Genomic DNA, 23,856 nt, shown 5'->3' on the forward strand with positions numbered 1-23,856 from the left:
AGAACAAAGGACCACGACTCTCCAGCAATGCTGCACAAAGGCTTTAATGAGAAGGAGCAAAAGCGGCGGCACAGAACAGAGACCAAGGAAGACGTGTGGGGGGCCTGGGAGGGCAAGAGATGGGCCCGTCTGCCGAGGAGAACGGGGATGATGCGCCGGCCTCAGCAGATCTGACCGCAGCGGGAGAAAGGCAGGCACAGGCCTGAGCCCCCCAGGCCAAGGGAGCCGCCAGAAGAGATGGGAACCCCCGCGGTGCTGAGGGAGCTGCCCACAGCAGCTGACAGAGAGGATCCCACGGCTGTGCTCTGAGGGAAGGAGGTGAGGATGGGGCCCGGCAGGGTCACCACCACCGGCGAAGGCTCGATGTACACCGTGGAGTCAGCGCAGCGGACATTGCAGGGCTCAGTGCAGCTGCTGGCAAGGGGCGTTGGGCCACAGGGGCCGCAGGGCCGTGGGGGACAGGGTCTGCAGCAAGACATCTCTCGGTGCGGGAGGCAAAGCTGCAACACAGAGCAGGGAGCACCACCCAGCCTCAGCATCACTCTGTCTCTCTGTCCCTCAGCTCTCGCCAGGGACACATTTGGTCTCCAACACACACTCTGTGCCTACAGCTCCCACCACCCTCCTGCTGCCCTGCCAGTGGCACGGCACGCGAAGGCCGCCCCACTCCAGCAAGAGGAGGCAGCACAGTGGCTTTAAGGGCCCTGTGGAAAGACTGGTCACAGCCCATCTCCAGAGCACACATGGCCGTGTCAGACAATGTCCCGGCGTGCACTGGCACATTTTGTTACACCAGGGCAGGTGCAAATTCTGCTGGGCACATCCCCCTGAGGCTGAGCCCCATTGATCCCCTTCTGCTGGAACAAAGCCCCCTCTTCCCAGCTGGCCCCAGCCCCCAGCATGGAAAGGCTGACGGCCCTGCAACAGTTCTGTGCCAGGGCCCAGCTGAGGCAGCCCAAGGATCAAGCCGGGCAGCCTCCATGAGAGCAGCTCAGCCCACAGGGAGGGAGGGAGCGGGCTCAGGCTTACCTGGTTCCTCGAGGAAAGGGAGGCCAGAGACCAGGATGCAGAGCCTGCAGCAGAGCAGCCTTTTATGCTGGATCCCAGAGCCCTGTGGGGCCACAAACATTCCTTGCTTGTGAAACATCCAAACTCCTGGGAGTGGCCACTTGCCAGGCCTCGCTGCTGATCAGGTCCCTGCCTCTTTCATCTCAGGCATTTCTCACTAGTTTCACACCACCCGACTTGGAAATGATTAATGTGTGTCCCAGCTTCCTAAGGAATTTCATTTGGCGGTCCCAAGCCAGTGTACGAGGTTAATTGAAACGTATTTTTTTAGTGTCCATAAGTTTCTGCCACTTCTTGATGGTTAACCATCTTCTTGATGGTTAATTGTGCTCCAGTTACAGTTAAATTCAGCCACGGAGTGACTCCTCAGTCCATCTCTCAGGAGCGGTCAGTGCAGACACTCAGGGTCATCCTGAGAGTCATTTCTTTCATGGGTTATCACAGATATACAGAAGACTGAGGCTCATTTGAGGCACAAAGTCAACACGGCACAACCCCATGGTGTCAAAGAGACCCAATTGTGCAGGAAGGTGGCAAAGTTCAGTGGCAAGGGAAGTCCATGTTCACCTGAAAGGATGTCCCCTGCAGGCCTGAGTGACAGCCATGGGGAACTTGCTTACAGTGACAGGCTGTGCCACAGCCTGGTTTTGTGATCAAAGTGATGCTGTGTCCTTCCCTGAGACAGACCCACAGCCACACTGACCTGCTTTACTCAGCGTGCTCATCCCAGGGACAGAGACCTGGCTGCTGCCTTTGGGGAAAGGGCTGAGGGCAGGGAGCCCATGGCTGTTGTTTTCTGGCTCTGGGATGGGGTTTCCCATTCCATGCATTTTACATTTCAAAGGGACACGGGATCAGTCTCCCAGAGCAGCAGAGCAGGTGTCATCGTGATGTGGAAGAGCTGGGAAAATCCCTGAGCTCCAGGCAAACCTGAGTCATGGATCACCTGGTGCTTGTCTGCAATCTCCTGCATTTGCTGTCTGCCCTTGTAGGGTCTTTTGCGGCAGCTCAAGGACTGGAATGACTCAGAATGCCCCACACCAACCCCAGGAGGTCTGTGTGGACCTCTGGAGGTCTTGTGCTCCTGTCACCTGCTCTGGGCAGATCACACTGCCCCAGTTCATCAGCAGGCTCTGGGCCTTGTCCTGCTGGCTTCTAAGCACAGACACAGTGTCATCTCCTGCTGGTCCTCCCTATCGAGGACCTGGGAGGCTCATCTGTAGGACCCCTTTCCATCTCCTGGTGGCATCCTGGGGGTGCAGGGCATCCCTGGAAATGCTGCTCATGGGACAGGCACCTGTCTGACAGTGGCAGTGTTCAGAGGACAATGGGACAAGGCCCACAGCTTTAGGTGGCAGCTGGGAAGTTTGTTCATCTCAGTGAGGGAGCAAAGAACTTCCACAGGTCTCTCCCAGTCTCCATTATCCTGGGTTGCCCTGCATCCCCTGCAGCAGCCACCTAATGGCAATACCTCCTGGAAAGCTGCAGCAGCAGCACATGAATAAATGGGTGTACAAGCTGGTCTTGCACTGGTCCTAAAAGGTCTGGAAATGCCCCTGACAAAGCCCAAAATTTTGGAGGAAAGAGGCCATGTGCTGTGGTATCCCTGGAATGCCTGAGTCCAGGGCACTGGGTGCACTCATTTCCACATCAGCATGATTCAGGTTTGCCTGAAGCTCATGGATTTTCCCAACTCTTCCACAGCACAATGACACCAACAAGCTCTTGGGAGACTGATCCAATATCCCTTTGAACTGTGATATTAGATGAATGGGCAAATGATGCCTGCCCCAGGAAAAGGAGCCATGAGCTTTGTGCTCCCGGCCCTCAGCCTCTGCCCCAAAGCTGCCAGATCCTGACCTCAGGGCTGGACACACTGAGCAAAGTGGGTTAATTTGTGTTTGGGAAAATGGGTCAATTTGTCTTTCAGGGAGAGATGTAAGCATGCCTTTGATCACCTTCCTACGTGTTGAATTCCTTGTTTTCTGGACGATCACAACTTCCCAAGCTGAGGCCCGAGCTATGATTGTCAAATGCCAAGGCCAGGGCAATGCAAACCTGGACACAGCCTAGTAGGCCTTGAGTGGAATGAGAGCAGCCTTGTGGAGAGAGACCTGCAGGTTCTGGTGGCTGAAATACTGAACATGAACCTGCACTGCCAGCGAGCAGCCCAGTGCAAAAATCCAATCTTATTCTGGGCTGCATCCAGAGCAGTGTGGGCAGCAGGTTGAGGGAGGGGATTGTCCTGCTCTCCTCGTCTCTCCTGACACCGTACCTGGGGTACTGCCTGCAGCCCTAGGACACACAGCCTAAGAAACACACGGGCCTGCTGCAGTGGGTCCAGAGGAGACACAAAGAGCACCAGGCAGCTGGAGCCATCAGCCCGTGAGGACAGGCTGAGAGGGTTGGGGTTGCATAGAAAAGAGAGGAGAAGGCTTCTAGGAGACATTCAGTTAAGAAAGGAAAGGATACCTGGCTGGGGTGTGTAGGTATGGGTCAAGTGCTACCAGTAACACACTCAAAGCACATGTATTTTGATTATATATTGGTAGGGAATCTTTTTCTTAGGGAGGACCAATACAGTGGAATAGGTTGTCCAGAGATATTTTAAAAGCCATTTTAGGAGACTCAAGACAGATGATTTTAAGGTCCATTCCATCCCAAAGTTCTTCTCAGAGTCATCACAGGATTTTGGTTTGTACAAAGAGGAAGAAAAACACCTGAGATGAAAGAGGCAGGGAGCTGATCAGCATCGAGGCCTGGCAAGTGGCCACTCCCAGGAGTTTGGATGTTTCACAAACAAGGAATGTTTGTGGCCCCACAGGGCTCTGGGACCCAGCATAAAAGGCTGCTCTGCTGCAGGCTCTGCATCCTGGTCTCTGGCCTCCCTTTCCTCGAGGAACCAGGTAAGCCTGAGCCCGCTCCCTCCCTCCCTGTGGGCTGAGCTGCTCTCATGGAGGCTGCCCGGCTTGATCCTTGGGCTGCCTCAGCTGGGCCCTGGCACAGAACTGTTGCAGGGCCGTCAGCCTTTCCATGCTGGGGGCTGGGGCCAGCTGGGAAGAGGGGGCTTTGTTCCAGCAGAAGGGGATCAATGGGGCTCAGCCTCAGGGGGATGTGCCCAGCAGAATTTGCACCTGCCCTGGTGTAACAAAATGTGCCAGTGCACGCCGGGACATTGTCTGACACGGCCATGTGTGCTCTGGAGATGGGCTGTGACCAGTCTTTCCACAGGGCCCTTAAAGCCACTGTGCTGCCTCCTCTTGCTGGAGTGGGGCGGCCTTAGCGTGCCGTGCCACTGGCAGGGCAGCAGGAGGGTGGTGGGAGCTGTAGGCACAGAGTGTGTGTTGGAGACCAAATGTGTCCCTGGCGAGAGCTGAGGGACAGAGAGACAGAGTGATGCTGAGGCTGGGTGGTGCTCCCTGCTCTGTGTTGCAGCTTTGCCTCCCACACCGAGAGATGTCTTGCTGCAGACCCTGTCCCCCACGGCCCTGCGGCCCCTGTGGCCCAACGCCCCTTGCCAGCAGCTGCACTGAGCCCTGCAATGCCCGCTGCGCTGACTCCACCGTGTACATCGAGCCTTCGCCGGTGGTGGTGACCCTGCCGGGCCCCATCCTCACCTCCTTCCCTCAGAGCACAGCCGTGGGATCCTCTCTGTCAGCTGCTGTGGGCAGCTCCCTCAGCACCGCGGGGGTTCCCATCTCTTCTGGGGGCTCCCTTGGCCTGGGGGGCTCAGGCTTGTGCCTGCCTTTCTCCCGCTGCGGTCAGATCTGCTGAGGCCGGCGCATCATCCCCGTTCTCCTCGGCAGACGGGCCCATCTCTTGCCCTCCCTGGCCCCCCACACGTCTTCCTTGGTCTCTGTTCTGTGTTGCCGCTTTTGCTCCTTCTCATTAAAGCCTTTGTGCAGCATTGCTGGAGAGTCGTGGTCCTTTGTTCTCCCCCTCCCTCACCTACCCCCTGCTCTGCCAGGCACATCCTTCCCTCTCCCATGGAAACAAATGGAAGCCAAATGATGAGTCTCTGCCAATTCCTGGTGGAGCTCCTTGAATGCATTGCAGAACAATAGAAAGCAATTGCCAGGGAAAAGAGGAAAAAGGAGCAGCAGAGGAAAGGAGTAAAAAACCAGCAGTGGACAAGGGTGGCCCTACAAGATATGTGCACAGAGTGCTCTGCTGTTCCTGTGGGAATAGTCCAACCTGAAAACAGTTGTCTACAGTGTTTAACCCAGACTCCAGTTTTGTATGCATCCAAGGCAGGAAGCAGTGGTCACAGTGCAGAGTCCTGTGCCTGGCCAATTGGGAGTGGGTGTTGTGCAGCTCAGGTGCTGTGTGCTGGATGAGAGAAGAGTGCAGAAGTGCAGCGGCAGCAGCAGAGGAGAGGGGGGAGAGTGTCGGCATGCTGAGGGCAAGCATGCTGAGGCAACCAAAAGGCTCAGGTCCCACTGAGATTTGAACTCAGATCACTGGATTCAGAGTCCAGAGTGCTCACCATTACACCATAGGACCTCCTGCCCACCTCACCTGGCGTCCCTCTGCTCAGCCTGCCTCAGCCTTATGGCCCCAGACAAGGCTGCCTGCCTCTCCACTGCTCTGCACATCTCACAGCGACTGCAGCCTTCCTGCATGCCCTACACACACTCTCCCATCACAACAACCTTCAGGCCAACACCACCACAGCTCCCTCCAAGCCTGACATGGCCTCTCGTACAAGTGCCACGCTTCAAAGCACCCAACATCTTCTCTGTCCCAAATGGCAACAAGCCCTTTCTCACTCAGGCACACTTACCTGCCCAAGTGACACTCACACACCACAAGCTGATTGTTTTCTACACTGTATTTATTTTCTTATATTCTATCACCCTACATGTGCCTGCTGGGCTCGGAGGTGTCCGGAGTCCTGGGCAGGATCCCAGGGGAGCAGGAGCAGCGGCTGAGCTGCTCTGTGGGAGAACAATTGCAGAGGGAAGGGGCCACGCTCTTTGGGATCAGGAGAGGCCGAGCCGTGTGGAGCCAGGTTGAGGAAAACCTGGTCTGCCTTGGCAAGGAATGGCTGAGACCTGCTCACCTGCTTGGAATGCAGCTCTTCCAAGCAATACCCCACAAGGCCCTTGCAGCAGGTACCCGGTGTAGAGGCAAGAGGAAGGCTATGGCCAGCCTCGCCTTAAACCTGTCACCAAGCAGGGTCAAAGTTGTTGGGCAATGCAGCCTGAGTGCAAAAAGCACCTTAGCAGAGGATGGTTTCAACCCATCGACCTCTGGGTTATGGGCCCAGCACGCTCCCGCTGCACCACTCTGCTCCTCCCAGCCCTCACCATAAGTACGCCTGTGCTCCCAGCATGCTGCACCACTGCTCCTGCCCGACACTTCAGATATTTCATGGCCAACGAGGAACATGTGTCGCCTTTGCTTGGAACTGCCAGCAGAAACAATTCTCCTCTTTTTGCTCTGCAAATTCTGCTGCTGCAGCTCAATGCTGCTCATGGTTGCTCTGAAGCAAAAGCTCTGAATTCTGGCCACTTTGTGCCAAGCAGTTTGTCAAGCTGAGAGTTCTTGCATTTAACACTTGGGGCCACTGGGAGGGGATGAAATGCTCAGTTCATGTCGGCATTTCCCCTGTCCTTCTCCATTGCTGGGGCTGCAAGTGCAGGAGCCCTGGGGCAGCTGCAGCTGCTGTCCATGGCACCCACCTGTGGGTGCTGCCTGTGCCCCTGGTCAGATGCCCGCAGCCCAAAAGGGGCACGTGCCCGTAGTTGGCAGGATTCGAACCTGCGCGGGGAAACCCCAATGGATTTCTAGTCCATCGCCTTCACCACTCGGCCACAACTACCTGCTCCAGCCCTGCCCTGCTCATCACCTGCCCTGGGCCAACACACCCACACCCACGCACTCCTGCACAAGGCTCCTCTCAACAAACACTGCTGCACAGCCCTGAAAAATCACTCCCAAGCCAGCACCAAAAAACACTTTCCATATTAAACAAATATCAACAACAAACTGCCTGGGCAACATTCACACTCCTACTTACAGGACACTTAAGGTACAACAACATAAAACAACCAACGACAAAAACAAACAAAATCCAACCAACCAAAACAGAAATCAATTAACAACTATTCAAAAAAGAGTGTTGTGTCTGTTTCTGTGTTTATGTGTATCAGTGTGTGTGTGTGTGTGACAAAAGACAGTGAGGGCAAGGATTATAAGGAACACAGCCTAAAAGATTGACAGCACTCAAACTTAACAGTATTTTAACTTAACTTATACCTGAAATCAAACTAATATCATACCCTTTAAATTTGGCAGAGGTAAAGCACTTCATACCATTTAACCTCACTTGCAACTTCAAAGTTATACTTAGCAACTTAGCAGAAACAACACTAAGCAACATTTAGGTAAGTCTATATATGGAACTTAACCTTCCTGACAGGCCTAACTTACTTACATCTCCAAGGTACTTAGACATCCAAGGAAGGAGTATTTCTCCCAGATTTGCTATAGCAAATATATGCAGATGTGCGTGCACACAGACGTGAAGGGTCGGTACAATCAACGTACCTGTGAAAAACTCCCCTCAGGGGTCAGTGAAACACTCACTTTGGATGCCTTTGCATCTCCCCAAGGGGGAAGGGTCAGGCCTCAAGGAGTGAGGGTATCAGCCCAGGACTCGTCCTTGTTGGGCAATCCTCCAAGTACAGCAACCCTGAGAGTTCACTGGCTGTGAGAGCCATCCCACTCAGCGCCATTGCTGGTCACAGTCTGCTGCGGGCCAGGAGAGATCAAATGGTCTCATTTTGGGCCACTCTTCATAGGGTTGTAAGAGAGTGGGCTTTAGTCGTATCAGGGTTTCATCCTGGCCACAGTTTGTGTTGGGACTTTCTTTGAAAGTGTGAAACAGATATGTTGTAGCATTCAGGAAAGAAAAATATTTTCCAAGACTGGTAATTTTTGAGGAGAATTTTCCATAGGTGTATTTACAAACCTAAATACTGAGTGAGTGAGAGTGTGTTTGTGTCTGTGTGTCGGTGTGTGAGAGAGAATAGATAATGGAATGAATGTTCTCACTGTGAATTTGAAATTAAGTCCTTGCTCTGACTGTTGGTCAACTGCCAAATAATTTTGCATCCTTCTAATTTCATATCCATATACTTTCCATACTGTACAATTCTCAATATACAATCTCCCTATAAAACATTAAATATTTCAAATTAATATTCCATTTAGTCAGTAACACTGTGAACTTTCCTGAAAAATTCTGTTGAAGCCGCACTGCTGACATTCAGGCAAGAAAAGCATAGCTTTACTCCTTTCCAGCCCATAGTCCTGTATTCACACCATTGATACATCCCCACGTCAGTAATGGAAGAGAGAGGACTGATTTTGCAAAGCTTTTGTGAAGAAGCTTTGACAGGAATGACATGTCACAGAAAATATCTGAAATAATTCTCACAAGAAACAAATTAGCACCGGGCCCTGCAAGGCTGTGATCCCCAGGTTCCAGGCTCAAGCTCAGTGACTGAGGTTTGGTGCTCTGGGGTAATTTCTGGGAGTTCTTAGTGCAGCTGCTGGTAAGCTCAGGACAGCAGCCAGTGCTCACTCTGGCAGAGCAGGGGGTAGGTGAGGGAGGAGGAGAACAAAGGACCACGACTCTCCAGCAATGCTGCACAAAGGCTTTAATGAGAAGGAGCAAAAGCGGCGACGCAGAACAGAGACCAAGGAAGACGTGTGGGGGGCCTGGGAGGGCAAGAGATGGGCCCGTGTGCCAAGGAGAACGGGGATGATGCACCGGCCTCAGCAGATCTGACCGCAGCGGGAGAAAGGCAGGCACAGGCCTGAGCCCCCCAGGCCAAGGGAGCCCCCAGAAGAGATGGGAACCCCCGCGGTGCTGAGGGAGCTGCCCACAGCAGCTGACAGAGAGGATCCCACGGCTGTGCTCTGAGGGAAGGAGGTGAGGATGGGGCCCGGCAGGGTCACCACCACCGGCGAAGGCTCGATGTACACGGTGGAGTCAGCGCAGCGGGCATTGCAGGGCTCAGTGCAGCTGCTGGCAAGGGGCGTTGGGCCACAGGGGCCGCAGGGCCGTGGGGGACAGGGTCTGCAGCAAGACATCTCTCGGTGCGGGAGGCAAAGCTGCAACACAGAGCAGGGAGCACCACCCAGCCTCAGCATCACTCTGTCTCTCTGTCCCTCAGCTCTCGCCAGGGACACATTTGGTCTCCAACACACACTCTGTGCCTACAGCTCCCACCACCCTCCTGCTGCCCTGCCAGTGGCACGGCACGCGAAGGCCGCCCCACTCCAGCAAGAGGAGGCAGCACAGTGGCTTTAAGGGCCCTGTGGAAAGACTGGTCACAGCCCATCTCCAGAGCACACATGGCCGTGTCAGACAATGTCCCGGCGTGCACTGGCACATTTTGTTACACCAGGGCAGGTGCAAATTCTGCTGGGCACATCCCCCTGAGGCTGAGCCCCATTGATCCCCTTCTGCTGGAACAAAGCCCCCTCTTCCCAGCTGGCCCCAGCCCCCAGCATGGAAAGGCTGACGGCCCTGCAACAGTTCTGTGCCAGGGCCCAGCTGAGGCAGCCCAAGGATCAAGCCGGGCAGCCTCCATGAGAGCAGCTCAGCCCACAGGGAGGGAGGGAGCGGGCTCAGGCTTACCTGGTTCCTCGAGGAAAGGGAGGCCAGAGACCAGGATGCAGAGCCTGCAGCAGAGCAGCCTTTTATGCTGGGTCCCAGAGCCCTGTGGGGCCACAAACATTCCTTGTTTGTGAAACATCCAAACTCCTGGGAGTGGCCACTTGCCAGGCCTCGATGCTGATCAGCTCCCTGCCTCTTTCATCTCAGGTGTTTTTCTTCCTCTTTGTAGAACCCAATATCCTGTGATGAGTCTTAGAATCAATTTGGGATGGAATGGATCAAAAATCATCTGCTTTGAGTCCCCTGAAATGGCTTCATAAATTTCCCTGGACAAACTGTTCCAGTATAGCAATCTTCTTAGGGGAAAAGATTCCCTCCCAATATCTAATCTATATATACCTATGCTCTCAGTTTTGAACTGGTAGCCCCTGTCCCATTCCTCCATCCCCAGCCAGGTATCCTTTCCTTTCTTAACTGAATGTCTCCTAGAAGCCCTCTCCTCTCTTTTCTATGCAACCCCAACCCTCTCAGCCTGTCCTCACGGGCTGATGGCTCCAGCTGCCTGGTGCTCTTTGTGGCTCCTCTGGACCCACTGCAGCAGGCCCGTGTGTTTCTTAGGCTGTGTGTCCTAGGGCTGTAGGCAGTACCCCAGGTACGGTGTCAGGAGGGACGAGTAGAGCAGGACAATCCCCTCCCTCAACCTGCTGCCCACACTGCTCTGGATGCAGCCCAGAATAAGATTGGATTTTTGCACTGGGCTGCTCGCTGGCAGTGCAGGTTCATGTTCAGTATTTCAGCCACCAGAACCTGCAGGTCTCCCTCCACAAGGCTGCTCTCATTCCACTCAAGGCCTACTAGGCTGTGTCCAGGTTTGCATTGTCCTGGCCTTGGCATTTGACAATCATAGCTCGGGCCTCAGCTTGGGAAGTTGTGATCCTCCAGAAAACAAGGAATTCAACACGTAGGAAGGTGATCAAAGGCATGCTTACATCTCTCCCCGAAAGACAAATTGACCCATTTTCCCAAACACAAATTAACCCACTTTGCTCAGGGTGCCCAGCCCTGAGGTCAGGATCTGGATGGCAGCTTTGGGGCAGAGGCTGAGGGCCGGGAGCACAAAGCTCATGGCTCCTTTTCCTGGGGCAGGCATCATTTGCCCATTCACCTAATATCACACTTCAAAGGGATATTGGATCAGTCTCCCAAGAGCTTGTTGGTGTCATTGTGCTGTGGAAGAGTTGGGAAAATCCATGAACTTCAGGCAAACCTGAATCATGCTGATGTGGAAATGAGTGCACCCAGTGCCCTGGACTCAGGCATTCCAGGGATACCACAGCACATGGCCTCTTTTCCATGAAGTATTTTCCCTTTGTCAGGGGCATTTCCAGACCTTTTAGACCCAGTCTGAGACCACCTTGTACATGCATGTAATCCTGTGCTGCTGCAGGTTTGCACAAGGCATTGCCATTAGGTGGCTGCTCAAGGGCCCAGGGGATGCAGGGCAACCCAGGATAATGAAGACTGGGAGAGACCTGTGGAAGTTCTTTGCTCCCTCTCTGAGAAGAACAAACTTCCCAGCTGCCACCTGAAGCTGTGGGCCTTGTCCCATTGTCCTCTGAACACTGCCACTGTCAGACAGGTGCCTGTCCCAGGAGCAGCACTTCCAGGGATGCCCTGCACCCCCAGGAGGCCACCAGGAGATGGAAAGGGGTCCTACAGATGAGCCTCCCAGGTGCTCGATGGGGAGGACCAGCAGGAGATGACACTGGGGCTGTCTGCACTGATGAGCCAGGGGTGGAGGGGGGCATGGAGCTGCTGCCTCCACCTCCTCCTGGCAGTTCTGGAGAGAATGAAGCCAAACTCTCCTGAGAGCTGCACTGTCACAGGGCAAGAGGCAGCAATCACAAGAGGCACGGAAGGAAATGCCAGAGTTCCCTGTGGGAGGACAAGGGACAGGCCTGGGAGAGATGTACCAGGGGTACTGATGTCTTTTGTAAGCTGTGTCTGTGCTTAGAAGTCAGCAGGACAAGGCCCAGAGCCTGGTGAGGAACTGGGGCAGTGTGATCTGCCCAGAGCAGGTGACAGGAGCAAAAGAGTCTACAGAGCTCCACACAGACCTGCTGGGGTTGGTGTGGGGCACTCTGAGTCATTCCAGTCCTTGAGCTGCCCCAAAAGACCCTGCCAGGGGAGACAGCAAATGCAAGAGATTGCAGACAAGCACCAGGTGATCCATGACTGGGAATACAAGGTGGGGAAATATCCTTCATGGCAGCAGAACATTGAGGGTGTGAGCTCTGTTATCCCTTGAGCACCTGAGTCTGCAGCACCCAGTCCACTGAAGTCCACACTGGGTGACTCAGGTTTGCCTGGAGCTCAGGGATTTTCCCAGCTCTTCCACATCACGATGACACCTGCTCTGCTGCTCTGGGAGACTGGTCCCGTGTCCCTTTGAAATGTAAAATGCATGGAATGGGAAACCCCATCCCAGAGCCAGAAAACAACAGCCATGGGCGCCCTGCCCTCAGCCCTTTCCCCAAAGGCAGCAGCCAGGTCTCTGTCCCTGGGATGAGCACGCTGAGTAAAGCAGGTCAGTGTGGCTGTGGGTCTGTCTCAGGGAAGGACACAGCATCACTTTGGTCACAAAACCAGGCTGTGGCACAGCCTGTCACTGTAAGCAAGTTCCCCATGGCTGTCACTCAGGCCTGCAGGGGACATCCTTTCAGGTGAACATGGACTTCCCTTGCCACTGAACTTTGCCACCTCCCTGCACATTTGGGTCTCTTTGACACCATGGGGTTGTGCCGTGTTGACTTTGTGCCTCAACTGAGCCTCAGTCTTCTGTATATCTGTGATAACCCATGAAAGAAATGACTCTCAGGATGAACCTGAGTGTCTGCACTGAAAGCTCCTGAGAGATGGACTGAGGAGTCACTTCATGGCTGAATTTAACTGTAAATGGAGCACAATTAACCATCAAGAAGAACAAGTGTCAGAAACTTATAGACAATGTGGAAATAGATTTAAATGCACCTTATACACAGGCTGGGGACCTCCAAGTCACGTGGCCTTGGTAAGCTGGGACACACAGTAATCATTTCCAAGTGGGGTGCTGTGAAACTGGTAAAAAATGCCTGAGATGAAAGAGGCAGGGACCTGATCAGCAGCGAGGCCTGGCAAGTGGCCACTCCCAGGAGTTTGGATGTTTCACAAACAAGGAATGTTTGTGGCCCCACAGGGCTCTGGGACCCAGCATAAAAGGCTGCTCTGCTGCAGGCTCTGCATCCTGGTCTCTGGCCTTCCTTTCATCGAGGAACCAGGTAAGCCTGAGCCCGCTCCATCCCTCCCTGTGGGCTGAGCTGCTCTCATGGAGGCTGCCCGGCTTGATCCTTGGGCTGCCTCAGCTGGGCCCTGGCTCAGAACTGTTGCAGGGCCGTCAGCCTTTCCATGCTGGGGGCTGGGGCCAGCTGGGAAGAGGGGGCTTTGTTCCAGCAGAAGGGGATCAATGGGGCTCAGCCTCAGGGGGATGTGCCCAGCAGAATTTGCACCTGCCCTGGTGTAACAAAATGTGCCAGTGCACGCCGGGACATTGTCTGACACGGCCATGTGTGCTCTGGAGATGGGCTGTGACCAGTCTTTCCACAGGGCCCTTAAAGCCACTGTGCTGCCTCCTCTTGCTGGAGTGGGGCGGCCTTCGCATGCCGTGCCACTGGCAGGGCAGCAGGAGGGTGGTGGGAGCTGTAGGCACAGAGTGTGTGTTGGAGACCAAATGTGTCCCTGGCGAGAGCTGAGGGACAGAGAGACAGAGTGATGCTGAGGCTGGGTGGTGCTCCCTGCTCTGTGTTGCAGCTTTGCCTCCCGCACCGAGAGATGTCTTGCTGCAGACCCTGTCCCCCACGGCCCTGCGGCCCCTGTGGCCCAACGCCCCTTGCCAGCAGCTGCACTGAGCCCTGCAATGCCCGCTGCGCTGACTCCACGGTGTACATCGAGCCTTCGCCGGTGGTGGTGACCCTGCCGGGCCCCATCCTCACCTCCTTCCCTCAGAGCACAGCCGTGGGATCCTCTCTGTCAGCTGCTGTGGGCAGCTCCCTCAGCACCGCGGGGGTTCCCATCTCTTCTGGGGGCTCCCTTGGCCTGGGGGGCTCAGGCCTGTGCCTGCCTTTCTCCCGCTGCGGTCAGATCTGCTGAGGCCGGCGCATCATCCCCGTTCTCCTTGGCAGATGGGCCCATCTCTTGCCCTCCCAGGCCCCCCACACGTCTTCCTTGGTCTCTGGTCAGTGCCGCCGCTTTTGCTCCTTCTCATTAAAGCCTTTGTGCAGCATTGCTGGAGAGTCGTGGTCCTTTGTTCTCCTCCTCCCTCACCTACCCCCTGCTCTGCCAGAGTGAGCACTGGCTGCTGTCCTGAGCTTACCAGCAGCTGCACTAAGAACTCCCAGAAATTACCCCAGAGCACCAAACCTCAGTCACTGATCTTGAGCCTGGAACCTGAACACCACAGCCCTGCAGGGCCCGCTGCCAATTTGTGCCTTGTAAGAATTATTTCAGATATTTTCTGTGACATGTCATTCCTGTCAAAGCTTCTTCACAAAAGCATATCAAAATCAATCCTCTCTCTTCCATTAGTGATGTTGGGATGTGTCAATGGTGTGAGTGCAGGATTGTGGGCTGGAAAGGCGAAAAGTTCTTCTTTTCTTTCCTGGACATCGGGAGTTTTACGGCCAAGTTCACTGTGTTACTGACTAAATGAATGTAGCATAAATAGAATATTGATTTGAAATCAATGATTAATGTTTAATAGTGAGACTGTGCATTTAGAAGTGCATGGTACGCAAAGGATATGTCTACAATATGAAGAGGGTGTTAAAGGGTTTGGGAGCAAACAACCCACAGTCACAGGAAGGACTTAATTTCAAATTCACAGTGAGAACATTCATACCATTATCTATTCTATCTCTCTCTCTCTCTCACACACACACACACACACACACACTCACTCTGTATTTAGGTGTGTAAATACATCTATTAAAAATTCCCCTCAAAAATGACCAGTCTTGGAAAATATTTTTCTTTCCTGAACACCACAAAATCTCCATTGTCACACTTTCAAAGAAAGTCCCAACACAAACTGTGGCCAGGTGAAACCCTGATACGACTAAAGCCCACTCTCTTACAACCCTATGAAGAGTGGCCCAAAATGAGACCATTTGATCTCTCCTGGCCCGCAGCAGGCTGTGACCAGCAATGGCCCTGAGTGGGATGGCTCTCACAGCCAGTGAACTCTCAGGGTTGCTGTACTTGGAGGATTGCCCAACAAGGACGAGTCCTGGGCTGATACCCTCACTCCTTGAGGCCTGACCCTTCCCCCTTGGGGAGATGCAAAGGCATCCAAAGTGAGTGTTCCACTGACCCCTGAGGGGAGTTTTTCACAGGTACGTTGATTGTACCGACCCTTCACATCTGTGTGCATGCACATCTGCATATATTTGCTATAGCAAATCTGGGAGAAATACTGCTTCCTTGGATGTCTAAGTACCTTGGAGATCTAAGTAAGTTAGGCCTGTCACGAGGGTTAAGTTCCACATATAGACTTACCTAAATGTTGCTTAGTGTTGTTTCTGCTAAGTTGCCAAGTATAACTTTGAAGTTGCAAGTGAGGTTAAATGGTATGAAGTCCTTTTCCTCTGTCAAATTTAAAGGGTACTATATTAGTTGGGTTTCAGGTATAAGTTAAGTTAAAATACTGTTAAGTTTGAGTGCTGTCAATCTTTTAGGCTGTGTTCCTTATAATCCTTGCCCTCACTGTCTTTTGTCACACACACACACACACTGATACTCATACGCATAAACATAGACACAGACACAACACCCTTTTTTGAATAGTTGTTAATTGATTTCTGTTTTGGTTGGTTGGATTTTGTTTGTTTTTGTCGTTGGTTGTTTTATGTTGTTGTGCCTTAAGTGTCCTGTAAGTAGGAGTGTGAATGTTGCCCAGGCAGTTTGTTGTTGATATTTGTTTAATATGGAAAGTGTTTTTTGGTGCTGGCTTGGGAGTGATTTTTCAGGGCTGTGCAGCAGTGTTTGTTGAGAGGAGCCTTGTGCAGGAGCGCGTGGGTGTGGGTGTGTTGGCCCAGGGCAGGTGATGAGCAGGGCAGGGCTGGAGCAGGTAGTTGTGGCCGAGTGGTGAAGGCGATGGACTAGAAATCCATTGGGGTTTCCCCGCGCAGGTTCGAATCCTGCCAACTACAGGCACGTGCCCCTTTTGGGCTGCGGGCATCTGACCAGGGGCACAGGCAGCACCCACAGGTGGGTGCCATGGACAGCAGCTGCAGCTGCCCCAGGGCTCCTGCACTTGCAGCCCCAGCAATGGAGAAGGACAGGGGAAATGCCGACATGAACTGAGCATTTCATCCCCTCCCAGTGGCACCAAGTGTTAAATGCAAGGATCCTCAGCTTGACGAACTGCTTGGCACAAAGTGGCCAGAATTCAGAGCTTTTGCTTCAGAGCAACCATGAGAAGCATTGAGCTGCAGCAGCAGAATTTGCGGAGCAAAAAGAGGAAAATTGTTTCTGCTGGCAGTTCCAAGCAAAGGCGACCCATGTTCCTCGTTGGCCATGAAATATCTGAAGTGTCAGGCAGGAGCAGTGGTGCAGCATGGTGGGAGCACAGGCGTACTTATGGTGAGGGCTGCAGGTGTGAGGATGTTGGTGGATTTCAGGTGGGCTGATGGATGGCCAGGCTGCAGGCTGTGTGCAGGGTGGGTTGAGCAGGTGCAGGGTCAGGGTGTGTGTGTAAGGGGCAGTGAGTGTGCAGGGCTGTGTGTGGAAAGTGTGTGAGGAGGGCAAGGGCAGGCACTGGAGGAGCGTAGCGCAGGCTGAAGTGCGGTGAATGTTGAGGGTGTGTATTGAGTGGGGTGGGGGAGGCGGATGAGAGAGGAAGGTCAGGAGTGAGGGGCAGCAGTGGTGGGCAGCATGAGGCTGCAGTGAGGGCAATGTCAGGCAGGGCTGAGGAGGAGCAGAGTGGCGCAGCGGGAGCGTGCTGGGCCCATAACCCAGAGGTCGATGGATCGAAACCATCCTCTGCTAAGGTGCTTTTTGTACTCAGGCTGCCTTGCCCAACAACTTTGACCCTACTTGGCCACAGCTTTCTGACCGATGCTGGCCATAGCCTTCCTCTTGCCACTACACTGTCTACATCCTTTGAGTAAAAATGATAAAACTTGTACATGAGCACTTGGGTTCTCCTGGTCCTGCAGAGTGTTGCACATTCCCGCCACAAGTGCTTGTACCACAGAGCAGCTCAGCCTCAGCTCCTGCTCCCCTCAGCCGGGATCCAGCCCAGGACTCCGGGCACCTCCAGCCCAGCAGGCACACGCTGGCTTTGAGCCAGGTTGGCCTTGGCAAAAGCCGACTGCAGCAGCTGCTCTGGATCCTGCGCAGACTCCCAGAGAGTGGCGAGCCTCTGCAGCCAGATGGGCAGAGAACTTTGTGCTTCTCAACCTGGGCATAAGGGTGGGGTGGCAATGGGGCTGAGGCCCTGAGTGGCCTTGTATTTGCTTTGTCTCCAGTCGTGCTTTGAGCAGGCATTTGGACTTGTGTCCTCCTTGGGATGCCTTGCAGTCAAGTTCCTTGTGAGAGGGAAGAGTTCCAGAGAGATTCTGTCCTCCTGGCTGTGCAGCATAGGCAGTGAGTGAACTTCTCCCTCACAGGAGCTGGAGGTCAGTCATTGCTCTGCCCTTGGTGTGTCAGCTGTCCTTTGTCCTTGCTGCTCCAGCCCCTTTGCTGGGTTCAGCAGAGGGTCTTTGTTGAGCTTTTGTAGAGATGGGGCAAAGTTTCCCTCTCCCTAGTCCTTAAGGAGCTGGAGTGGTTTGGTCTGGAGAAGAGAAGGCAAGGGGGCTTGTGGTGTGTGAGTGTCACTTGGGCAGGTAAGTGTGCCTGAGTGAGAAAGGGCTTGTTGCCATTTGGGACAGAGAAGATGTTGGGTGCTTTGAAGCGTGGCACTTGTACGAGAGGCCATGTCAGGCTTGGAGGGAGCTGTGGTGGTGTTGGCCTGAAGGTTGTTGTGATGGGAGAGTGTGTGTAGGGCGTGCAGGAAGGCTGCAGTTGCTGTGAGATGTGCAGAGCAGTGGAGAGGCAGGCAGCCTTGTCTGGGGCCATAAGGCTGAGGCAGGCTGAGCAGAGGGACGCCAGGTGAGGTGGGCAGGAGGTCCTATGGTGTAATGGTGAGCACTCTGGACTCTGAATCCAGTGATCTGAGTTCAAATCTCAGTGGGACCTGAGCCTTTTGGTTGCCTCAGCATGCTTGCCCTCAGCATGCCGACACTCTCCCCCCTCTCCTCTGCTGCTGCCGCTGCACTTCTGCACTCTTCTCTCATCCAGCACACAGCACCTGAGCTGCACAACACCCACTCCCAATTGGCCAGGCACAGGACTCTGCACTGTGACCACTGCCTCCTGCCTTGGATGTATCCAAAACTGGAGACTGGGATTCACGCTGCGGGCTGCTGTTTCCAGTTTGGATCATTCTCACAGGAACAGCAGGGCACTATGTCTGCCGTTACTTCTATGTCCACCCCTGTCAACGTCTCCTTTTTTCTCCTTTCCTCTGCGGCTCCTTTTCCTCTTTTCCCGGCCAATTGCTTTCTATTGCTTTGCAATCCATTCCAGGAGCTCCACCAGCATTGGGCAGTGCCTCATCATTGGGTTTCCATTTGTTTCCATGGGAGAGGAAAGGATGTCCCTGGCAGAGCAGGGGGTAGGTGAGGGTGGAGGAGAACAAAGGACCACGACTCTCCAGCAATGCTGCACAAAGGCTTTAATGAGAAGGAGCAAAAGCGGCGGCACAGAACAGAGACCAAGGAAGACGTGTGGGGGGCCAGGGAAGGCAAGAGATGGGCCCGTCTGCCGAGGAGAACGGGGATGATGCGCCGGCCTCAGCAGATCTGACCGCAGCGGGAGAAAGGCAGGCACAGGCCTGAGCCCCCCAGGCCAAGGGAGCCGCCAGAAGAGATGGGAACCCCCGCGGTGCTGAGGGAGCTGCCCACAGCAGCTGACAGAGAGGATCCCACGGCTGTGCTCTGAGGGAAGGAGGTGAGGATGGGGCCCGGCAGGGTCACCACCACCGGCGAAGGCTCGATGTACACGGTGGAGTCAGCGCAGCGGACATTGCAGGGCTCAGTGCAGCTGCTGGCAAGGGGCGTTGGGCCACAGGGGCCGCAGGGCCGTGGGGGACAGGGTCTGCAGCAAGACATCTCTCGGTGCGGGAGGCAAAGCTGCAACACAGAGCAGGGAGCACCACCCAGCCTCAGCATCACTCTGTCTCTCTGTCCCTCAGCTCTCGCCAGGGACACATTTGGTCTCCAACACACACTCTGTGCCTACAGCTCCCACCACCCTCCTGCTGCCCTGCCAGTGGCACGGCACGCTAAGGCCGCCCCACTCCAGCAAGAGGAGGCAGCACAGTGGCTTTAAGGGCCCTGTGGAAAGACTGGTCACAGCCCATCTCCAGAGCACACATGGCCGTGTCAGACAATGTCCCGGCGTGCACTGGCACATTTTGTTACACCAGGGCAGGTGCAAATTCTGCTGGGCACATCCCCCTGAGGCTGAGCCCCATTGATCCCCTTCTGCTGGAACAAAGCCCCCTCTTCCCAGCTGGCCCCAGCCCCCAGCATGGAAAGGCTGACGGCCCTGCAACAGTTCTGTGCCAGGGCCCAGCTGAGGCAGCCCAAGGATCAAGCCGGGCAGCCTCCATGAGAGCAGCTCAGCCCACAGGGAGGGATGGAGCGGGCTCAGGCTTACCTGGTTCCTCGAGGAAAGGGAGGCCAGAGACCAGGATGCAGAGCCTGCAGCAGAGCAGCCTTTTATGCTGGATCCCAGAGCCCTGTGGGGCCACAAACATTCCTTGCTTGTGAAACATCCAAACTCCTGGGAGTGGCCACTTGCCAGGCCTCGCTGCTGATCAGGTCTATGCCTCTTTCATCTCAGGCATTTCTCACTAGTTTCACACCACCCGACTTGGAAATGATTAATGTGTGTCCCAGCTTCCTAAGGAATTTCATTTGGCGGTCCCAAGCCAGTGTATGAGGTTAATTGAAACGTATTTTTTAGTGTCTATAAGTTCTGCCACTTCTTGATGGTCAACCATCTTCTCAATGGTTAATTGTGCTCCATTTACAGTTAAATTCAGCCACGGAGTGACTCCTCAGCCCATCTCTCAGGAGCTTTCAGTGCAGACACTCAGGTTCATCCTGAGAGTCATTTCTTTCATGGGTTATCACAGATATACAGAAGACTGAGGCTCATTTGAGGCACAAAGTCAACACGGCACAACCCCATGGTGTCAAAGAGACCCAAATGTGCAGGGAGGTGGCAAAGTTCAGTGGCAAGGGAAGTCCATGTTCACCTGCAGGCCTGAGTGACAGCCATGGGGAACTTGCTTACAGTGACAGGCTGTGCCACAGCCTGGTTTTGTGATCAAAGTGATGCTGTGTCCTTCCCTGAGACAGACCCACAGCCACACTGATCTGCTTTACTCAGCGTGCTCATCCCAGGGACAGAGACCTGGCTGCTGCCTTTGGGGAAAGGGCTGAGGGCAGGGCGCCCATGGCTGTTGTTTTCTGGCTCTGGGATGGGGTTTCCCATTCCATGCATTTTACATTTCAAAGGGACACGGGATCAGTCTCCCAGAGCAGCAGAGCAGGTGTCATCGTGATGTGGAAGAGCTGGGAAAATCCCTGAGCTCCAGGCAAACCTGAGTCACCCAGTGTGGACTTCAGTGGACTGGGTGCTGCAGACTCAGGTGCTCAAGGGATAACAGAGCTCACACCCTCAATGTTCTGCTGCCATGAAGGATATTTCCCCACCTTGTATTCCCAGTCATGGATCACCTGGTGCTTGTCTGCAATCTCCTGGATTTGCTGTCTCCCCTGGCAGGGTCTTTTGGGGCAGCTCAAGGACTGGAATGACTCAGAGTGCCCCACACCAACCCCAGCAGGTCTGTGTGGAGCTCTGTAGACTCTTTTGCTCCTGTCACCTGCTCTGGGCAGATCACACTGCCCCAGTTCCTCAACAGGCTCTGGGCCTTGTCCTGCTGACTTCTAAGCACAGCCCCAGTGTCATCTCCTGCTGGTCCTCCCTATCGAGGACCTGGGAGGCTCATCTGTAGGACCCCTTTCCATCTCCTGGTGGCCTCCTGGGGATGCAGGGCATCCCTGGAAATGCTGCTCATGGGACAGGCACCTGTCTGACAGTGGCAGTGTTCAGAGGACCATGGGACAAGGCCCACAGCTTCAGGTGGCAGCTGGGAAGTTTGTTCATCTCAGTGAGGGAGCAAAGAACTTCCACAGGTCTCTCCCAGTCTCCATTTTCCTGGGTTGCCCTGCATCCCCTGCAGCAGCCACCTAATGGCAATACCTCCTGGAAAGCTGCAGCAGCAGCACATGAATAAATGGGTGTACAAGCTGGTCTTGCACTGGTCCTAAAAGGTCTGGAAATGCCCCTGACAAAGCCCAAAATTTTGGAGGAAAGAGGCCATGTGCTGTGGTATCCCTGGAATGCCTGAGTCCAGGGCACTGGGTGCACTCATTTCCACATCAGCATGATTCAGGTTTGCCTGAAGCTCATGGATTTTCCCAACTCTTCCACAGCACAATGACACCAACAAGCTCTTGGGAGACTGATCCAATATCCCTTTGAAGTGTGATATTAGGTGAATGGGCAAATGATGCCTGCCCCAGGAAAAGGAGCCATGAGCTTTGTGCTCCCGGCCCTCAGCCTCTGCCCCAAAGCTGCCATCCAGATCCTGACCTCAGGGCTGCACACACTGAGCAAAGTGGGTTAATTTGTGTTTGGGAAAATGGGTCAATTTGTCTTTCAGGGAGAGATGTAAGCATGCCTTTGATCACCTTCCTACGTGTTGAATTCCTTGTTTTCTGGAGGATCACAACTTCCCAAGCTGAGGCTCGAGCTATGATTGTCAAATGCCAAGGCCAGGACAATGCAAACCTGGACACAGCCTAGTAGGCCTTGAGTGGAATGAGAGCAGCCCTGTGGAGGGAGACCTGCAGGTTCTGGTGGCTGAAATACTGAACATGAACCTGCACTGCCAGCGAGCAGCCCAGTGCAAAAATCCAATCTTATTCTGGGCTGCATCCAGAGCAGTGTGGGCAGCAGGTTGAGGGAGGGGATTGTCCTGCTCTCCTCGTCTCTCCTGACACCGTACCTGGGGTACTGCCTGCAGCCCTAGGACACACAGCCTAAGAAACACACGGGCCTGCTGCAGGGGGTCCAGAGGAGACACAAAGAGCACCAGGCAGCTGGAGCCATCAGCCTTGAGGACAGACTGAGAGGGTTGGGGTTGCATAGAAAAGAGAGGAGAGGGCTTCTAGGAGACATTCAGTTAAGAAAGGAAAGGATACCTGGCTGAGGTGTGGAAGGATGGATCAAGGGCTACTAGTTAAAAAGTGAGAGCATAGGTATATTTAGATTAGATATTGGGAACGAATCTTACCCCTAATAGGACTGATCGACTAGAACCGGTTGTCCAGAGAAATTTATGAAGCCATTTTAGGGGGCTGGTGGTAGATCATTTTTAGGTCCATTCAATCCCAAAGTTCTTCTCAGAGTCATCACAGGATTTTGGTTTGTACAAAGAGGAAGAAAAACACCTGAGATGAAAGAGGCAGGGACCTGATCAGCAGCGAGGCCTGGCAAGTGGCCACTCCCAGGAGTTTGGATGTTTCACAAACAAGGAATGTTTGTGGCCCCACAGGGCTCTGGGATCCAGCATAAAAGGCTGCTCTGCTGCAGGCTCTGCATCCTGGTCTCTGGCCTCCCTTTCCTCGAGGAACCAGGTAAGCCTGAGCCCGCTCCATCCCTCCCTGTGGGCTGAGCTGCTCTCATGGAGGCTGCCCGGCTTGATCCTTGGGCTGCCTCAGCTGGGCCCTGGCACAGAACTGTTGCAGGGCCGTCAGCCTTTCCATGCTGGGGGCTGGGGCCAGCTGGGAAGAGGGGGCTTTGTTCCAGCAGAAGGGGATCAATGGGGCTCAGCCTCAGGGGGATGTGCCCAGCAGAATTTGCACCTGCCCTGGTGTAACAAAATGTGCCAGTGCACGCCGGGACATTGTCTGACACGGCCATGTGTGCTCTGGAGATGGGCTGTGACCAGTCTTTCCACAGGGCCCTTAAAGCCACTGTGCTGCCTCCTCTTGCTGGAGTGGGGCGGCCTTAGCGTGCCGTGCCACTGGCAGGGCAGCAGGAGGGTGGTGGGAGCTGTAGGCACAGAGTGTGTGTTGGAGACCAAATGTGTCCCTGGCGAGAGCTGAGGGACAGAGAGACAGAGTGATGCTGAGGCTGGGTGGTGCTCCCTGCTCTGTGTTGCAGCTTTGCCTCCCGCACCGAGAGATGTCTTGCTGCAGACCCTGTCCCCCACGGCCCTGCGGCCCCTGTGGCCCAACGCCCCTTGCCAGCAGCTGCACTGAGCCCTGCAATGCCCGCTGCGCTGACTCCACGGTGTACATCGAGCCTTCGCCGGTGGTGGTGACCCTGCCGGGCCCCATCCTCACCTCCTTCCCTCAGAGCACAGCCGTGGGATCCTCTCTGTCAGCTGCTGTGGGCAGCTCCCTCAGCACCGCGGGGGTTCCCATCTCTTCTGGGGGCTCCCTTGGCCTGGGGGGCTCAGGCCTGTGCCTGCCTTTCTCCCGCTGCGGTCAGATCTGCTGAGGCCGGCGCATCATCCCCGTTCTCCTCGGCAGACGGGCCCATCTCTTGCCCTCCCTGGCCCCCCACACGTCTTCCTTGGTCTCTGTTCTGTGCCGCCGCTTTTGCTCCTTCTCATTAAAGCCTTTGTGCAGCAGTGCTGGAGAGTCGTGGTCCTTTGTTCTCCCCCTCCCTCACCTACCCCCTGCTCTGCCAGGGACATCCTTCCCTCTCCCATGGAAACAAATGGAAACCCAATGATGAGGCTCTGCCCAATGCTGGTGGAGCTCCTGGAATGGATTGCAAAGCAATAGAAAGCCATTGCCAGGGAAAAGAGGGAAAGAAGCCACAGATGGATGGAGCACGAAAGGAGAAGTTGACAGGAGTGGGCATAGAAGTAATGGCAGACAGAGTGCCCTGCTGTTCCTTTGGGAATGATCCAACATGGAAACAGCTGCCCAGAG

The 23,856-nt window shown here is 54.5% G+C and overlaps 4 protein-coding genes and 5 non-coding genes across 9 annotated transcripts; 5 read left to right on the forward strand and 4 right to left on the reverse strand.

Moving 5' to 3' along the window:
• Window positions 1–5,499: 5,499 nt before the first annotated feature.
• On the reverse strand, window positions 5,500–5,571 carry TRNAQ-CUG (transfer RNA glutamine (anticodon CUG)). The gene has a single exon. It is a non-coding gene; the product is annotated as a tRNA-Gln (tRNA).
• A 1,239-nt stretch (window positions 5,572–6,810) lies between these two features.
• TRNAS-AGA (transfer RNA serine (anticodon AGA)) lies at window positions 6,811–6,892 on the reverse strand. Its single transcript has one exon. It is a non-coding gene; the product is annotated as a tRNA-Ser (tRNA).
• Window positions 6,893–8,853: 1,961 nt separating this feature from the next.
• On the reverse strand, window positions 8,854–10,826 carry LOC134423919 (feather keratin Cos1-1/Cos1-3/Cos2-1-like). Its single transcript, XM_063167451.1, has 2 exons — window positions 10,743–10,826; window positions 8,854–9,192 (listed from the first exon to the last, which is right to left on the reverse strand). Exons 1-2 carry the CDS (start codon window positions 10,824–10,826, stop codon window positions 8,854–8,856), a joined length of 423 nt encoding a protein of 140 aa, XP_063023521.1.
• Window positions 10,827–13,567: 2,741 nt separating this feature from the next.
• On the forward strand, window positions 13,568–13,885 carry LOC134423921 (feather keratin Cos1-1/Cos1-3/Cos2-1-like). Its single transcript, XM_063167455.1, has one exon. The coding sequence runs from the start codon at window positions 13,568–13,570 to the stop codon at window positions 13,883–13,885; it is 318 nt and encodes a 105-aa protein (XP_063023525.1).
• A 1,975-nt stretch (window positions 13,886–15,860) lies between these two features.
• On the forward strand, window positions 15,861–15,942 carry TRNAS-AGA (transfer RNA serine (anticodon AGA)). The gene has a single exon. It is a non-coding gene; the product is annotated as a tRNA-Ser (tRNA).
• Window positions 15,943–16,708: 766 nt separating this feature from the next.
• Window positions 16,709–16,780, forward strand: TRNAM-CAU (transfer RNA methionine (anticodon CAU)). The gene has a single exon. It is a non-coding gene; the product is annotated as a tRNA-Met (tRNA).
• Window positions 16,781–17,899: 1,119 nt separating this feature from the next.
• TRNAQ-CUG (transfer RNA glutamine (anticodon CUG)) lies at window positions 17,900–17,971 on the forward strand. Its single transcript has one exon. It is a non-coding gene; the product is annotated as a tRNA-Gln (tRNA).
• Window positions 17,972–18,627: 656 nt separating this feature from the next.
• On the reverse strand, window positions 18,628–18,945 carry LOC134423924 (feather keratin Cos1-1/Cos1-3/Cos2-1-like). The gene has a single exon (XM_063167458.1). The coding sequence runs from the start codon at window positions 18,943–18,945 to the stop codon at window positions 18,628–18,630; it is 318 nt and encodes a 105-aa protein (XP_063023528.1).
• Window positions 18,946–23,098: 4,153 nt separating this feature from the next.
• Window positions 23,099–23,416, forward strand: LOC134423926 (feather keratin Cos1-1/Cos1-3/Cos2-1-like). Its single transcript, XM_063167462.1, has one exon. The coding sequence runs from the start codon at window positions 23,099–23,101 to the stop codon at window positions 23,414–23,416; it is 318 nt and encodes a 105-aa protein (XP_063023532.1).
• Window positions 23,417–23,856: the final 440 nt, after the last annotated feature.

This window comes from Melospiza melodia, chromosome 12 (genome assembly GCF_035770615.1).
Source record: "Melospiza melodia melodia isolate bMelMel2 chromosome 12, bMelMel2.pri, whole genome shotgun sequence".
Taxonomy (NCBI): domain Eukaryota; kingdom Metazoa; phylum Chordata; class Aves; order Passeriformes; family Passerellidae; genus Melospiza; species Melospiza melodia.

Coding starts and splice junctions, on each gene's coding strand:
- LOC134423924 (XM_063167458.1), bottom strand. CDS start 18,945: ATGTCTTGCTGCAGACCCTGTCCCCCACGGCCCTGCGGCCCCTGTGGC.
- LOC134423926 (XM_063167462.1), top strand. CDS start 23,099: ATGTCTTGCTGCAGACCCTGTCCCCCACGGCCCTGCGGCCCCTGTGGC.
- LOC134423921 (XM_063167455.1), top strand. CDS start 13,568: ATGTCTTGCTGCAGACCCTGTCCCCCACGGCCCTGCGGCCCCTGTGGC.
- LOC134423919 (XM_063167451.1), bottom strand. CDS start 10,826: ATGAGCTTTGTGCTCCCGGCCCTCAGCCTCTGCCCCAAAGCTGCCATC. Junction 9,193..10,742: donor GGCTGGGCACCCTGAGCAAA/GTGGGTTAATTT, acceptor TCTGTGTTGCAG/CTTTGCCTCCCGCACCGAGA.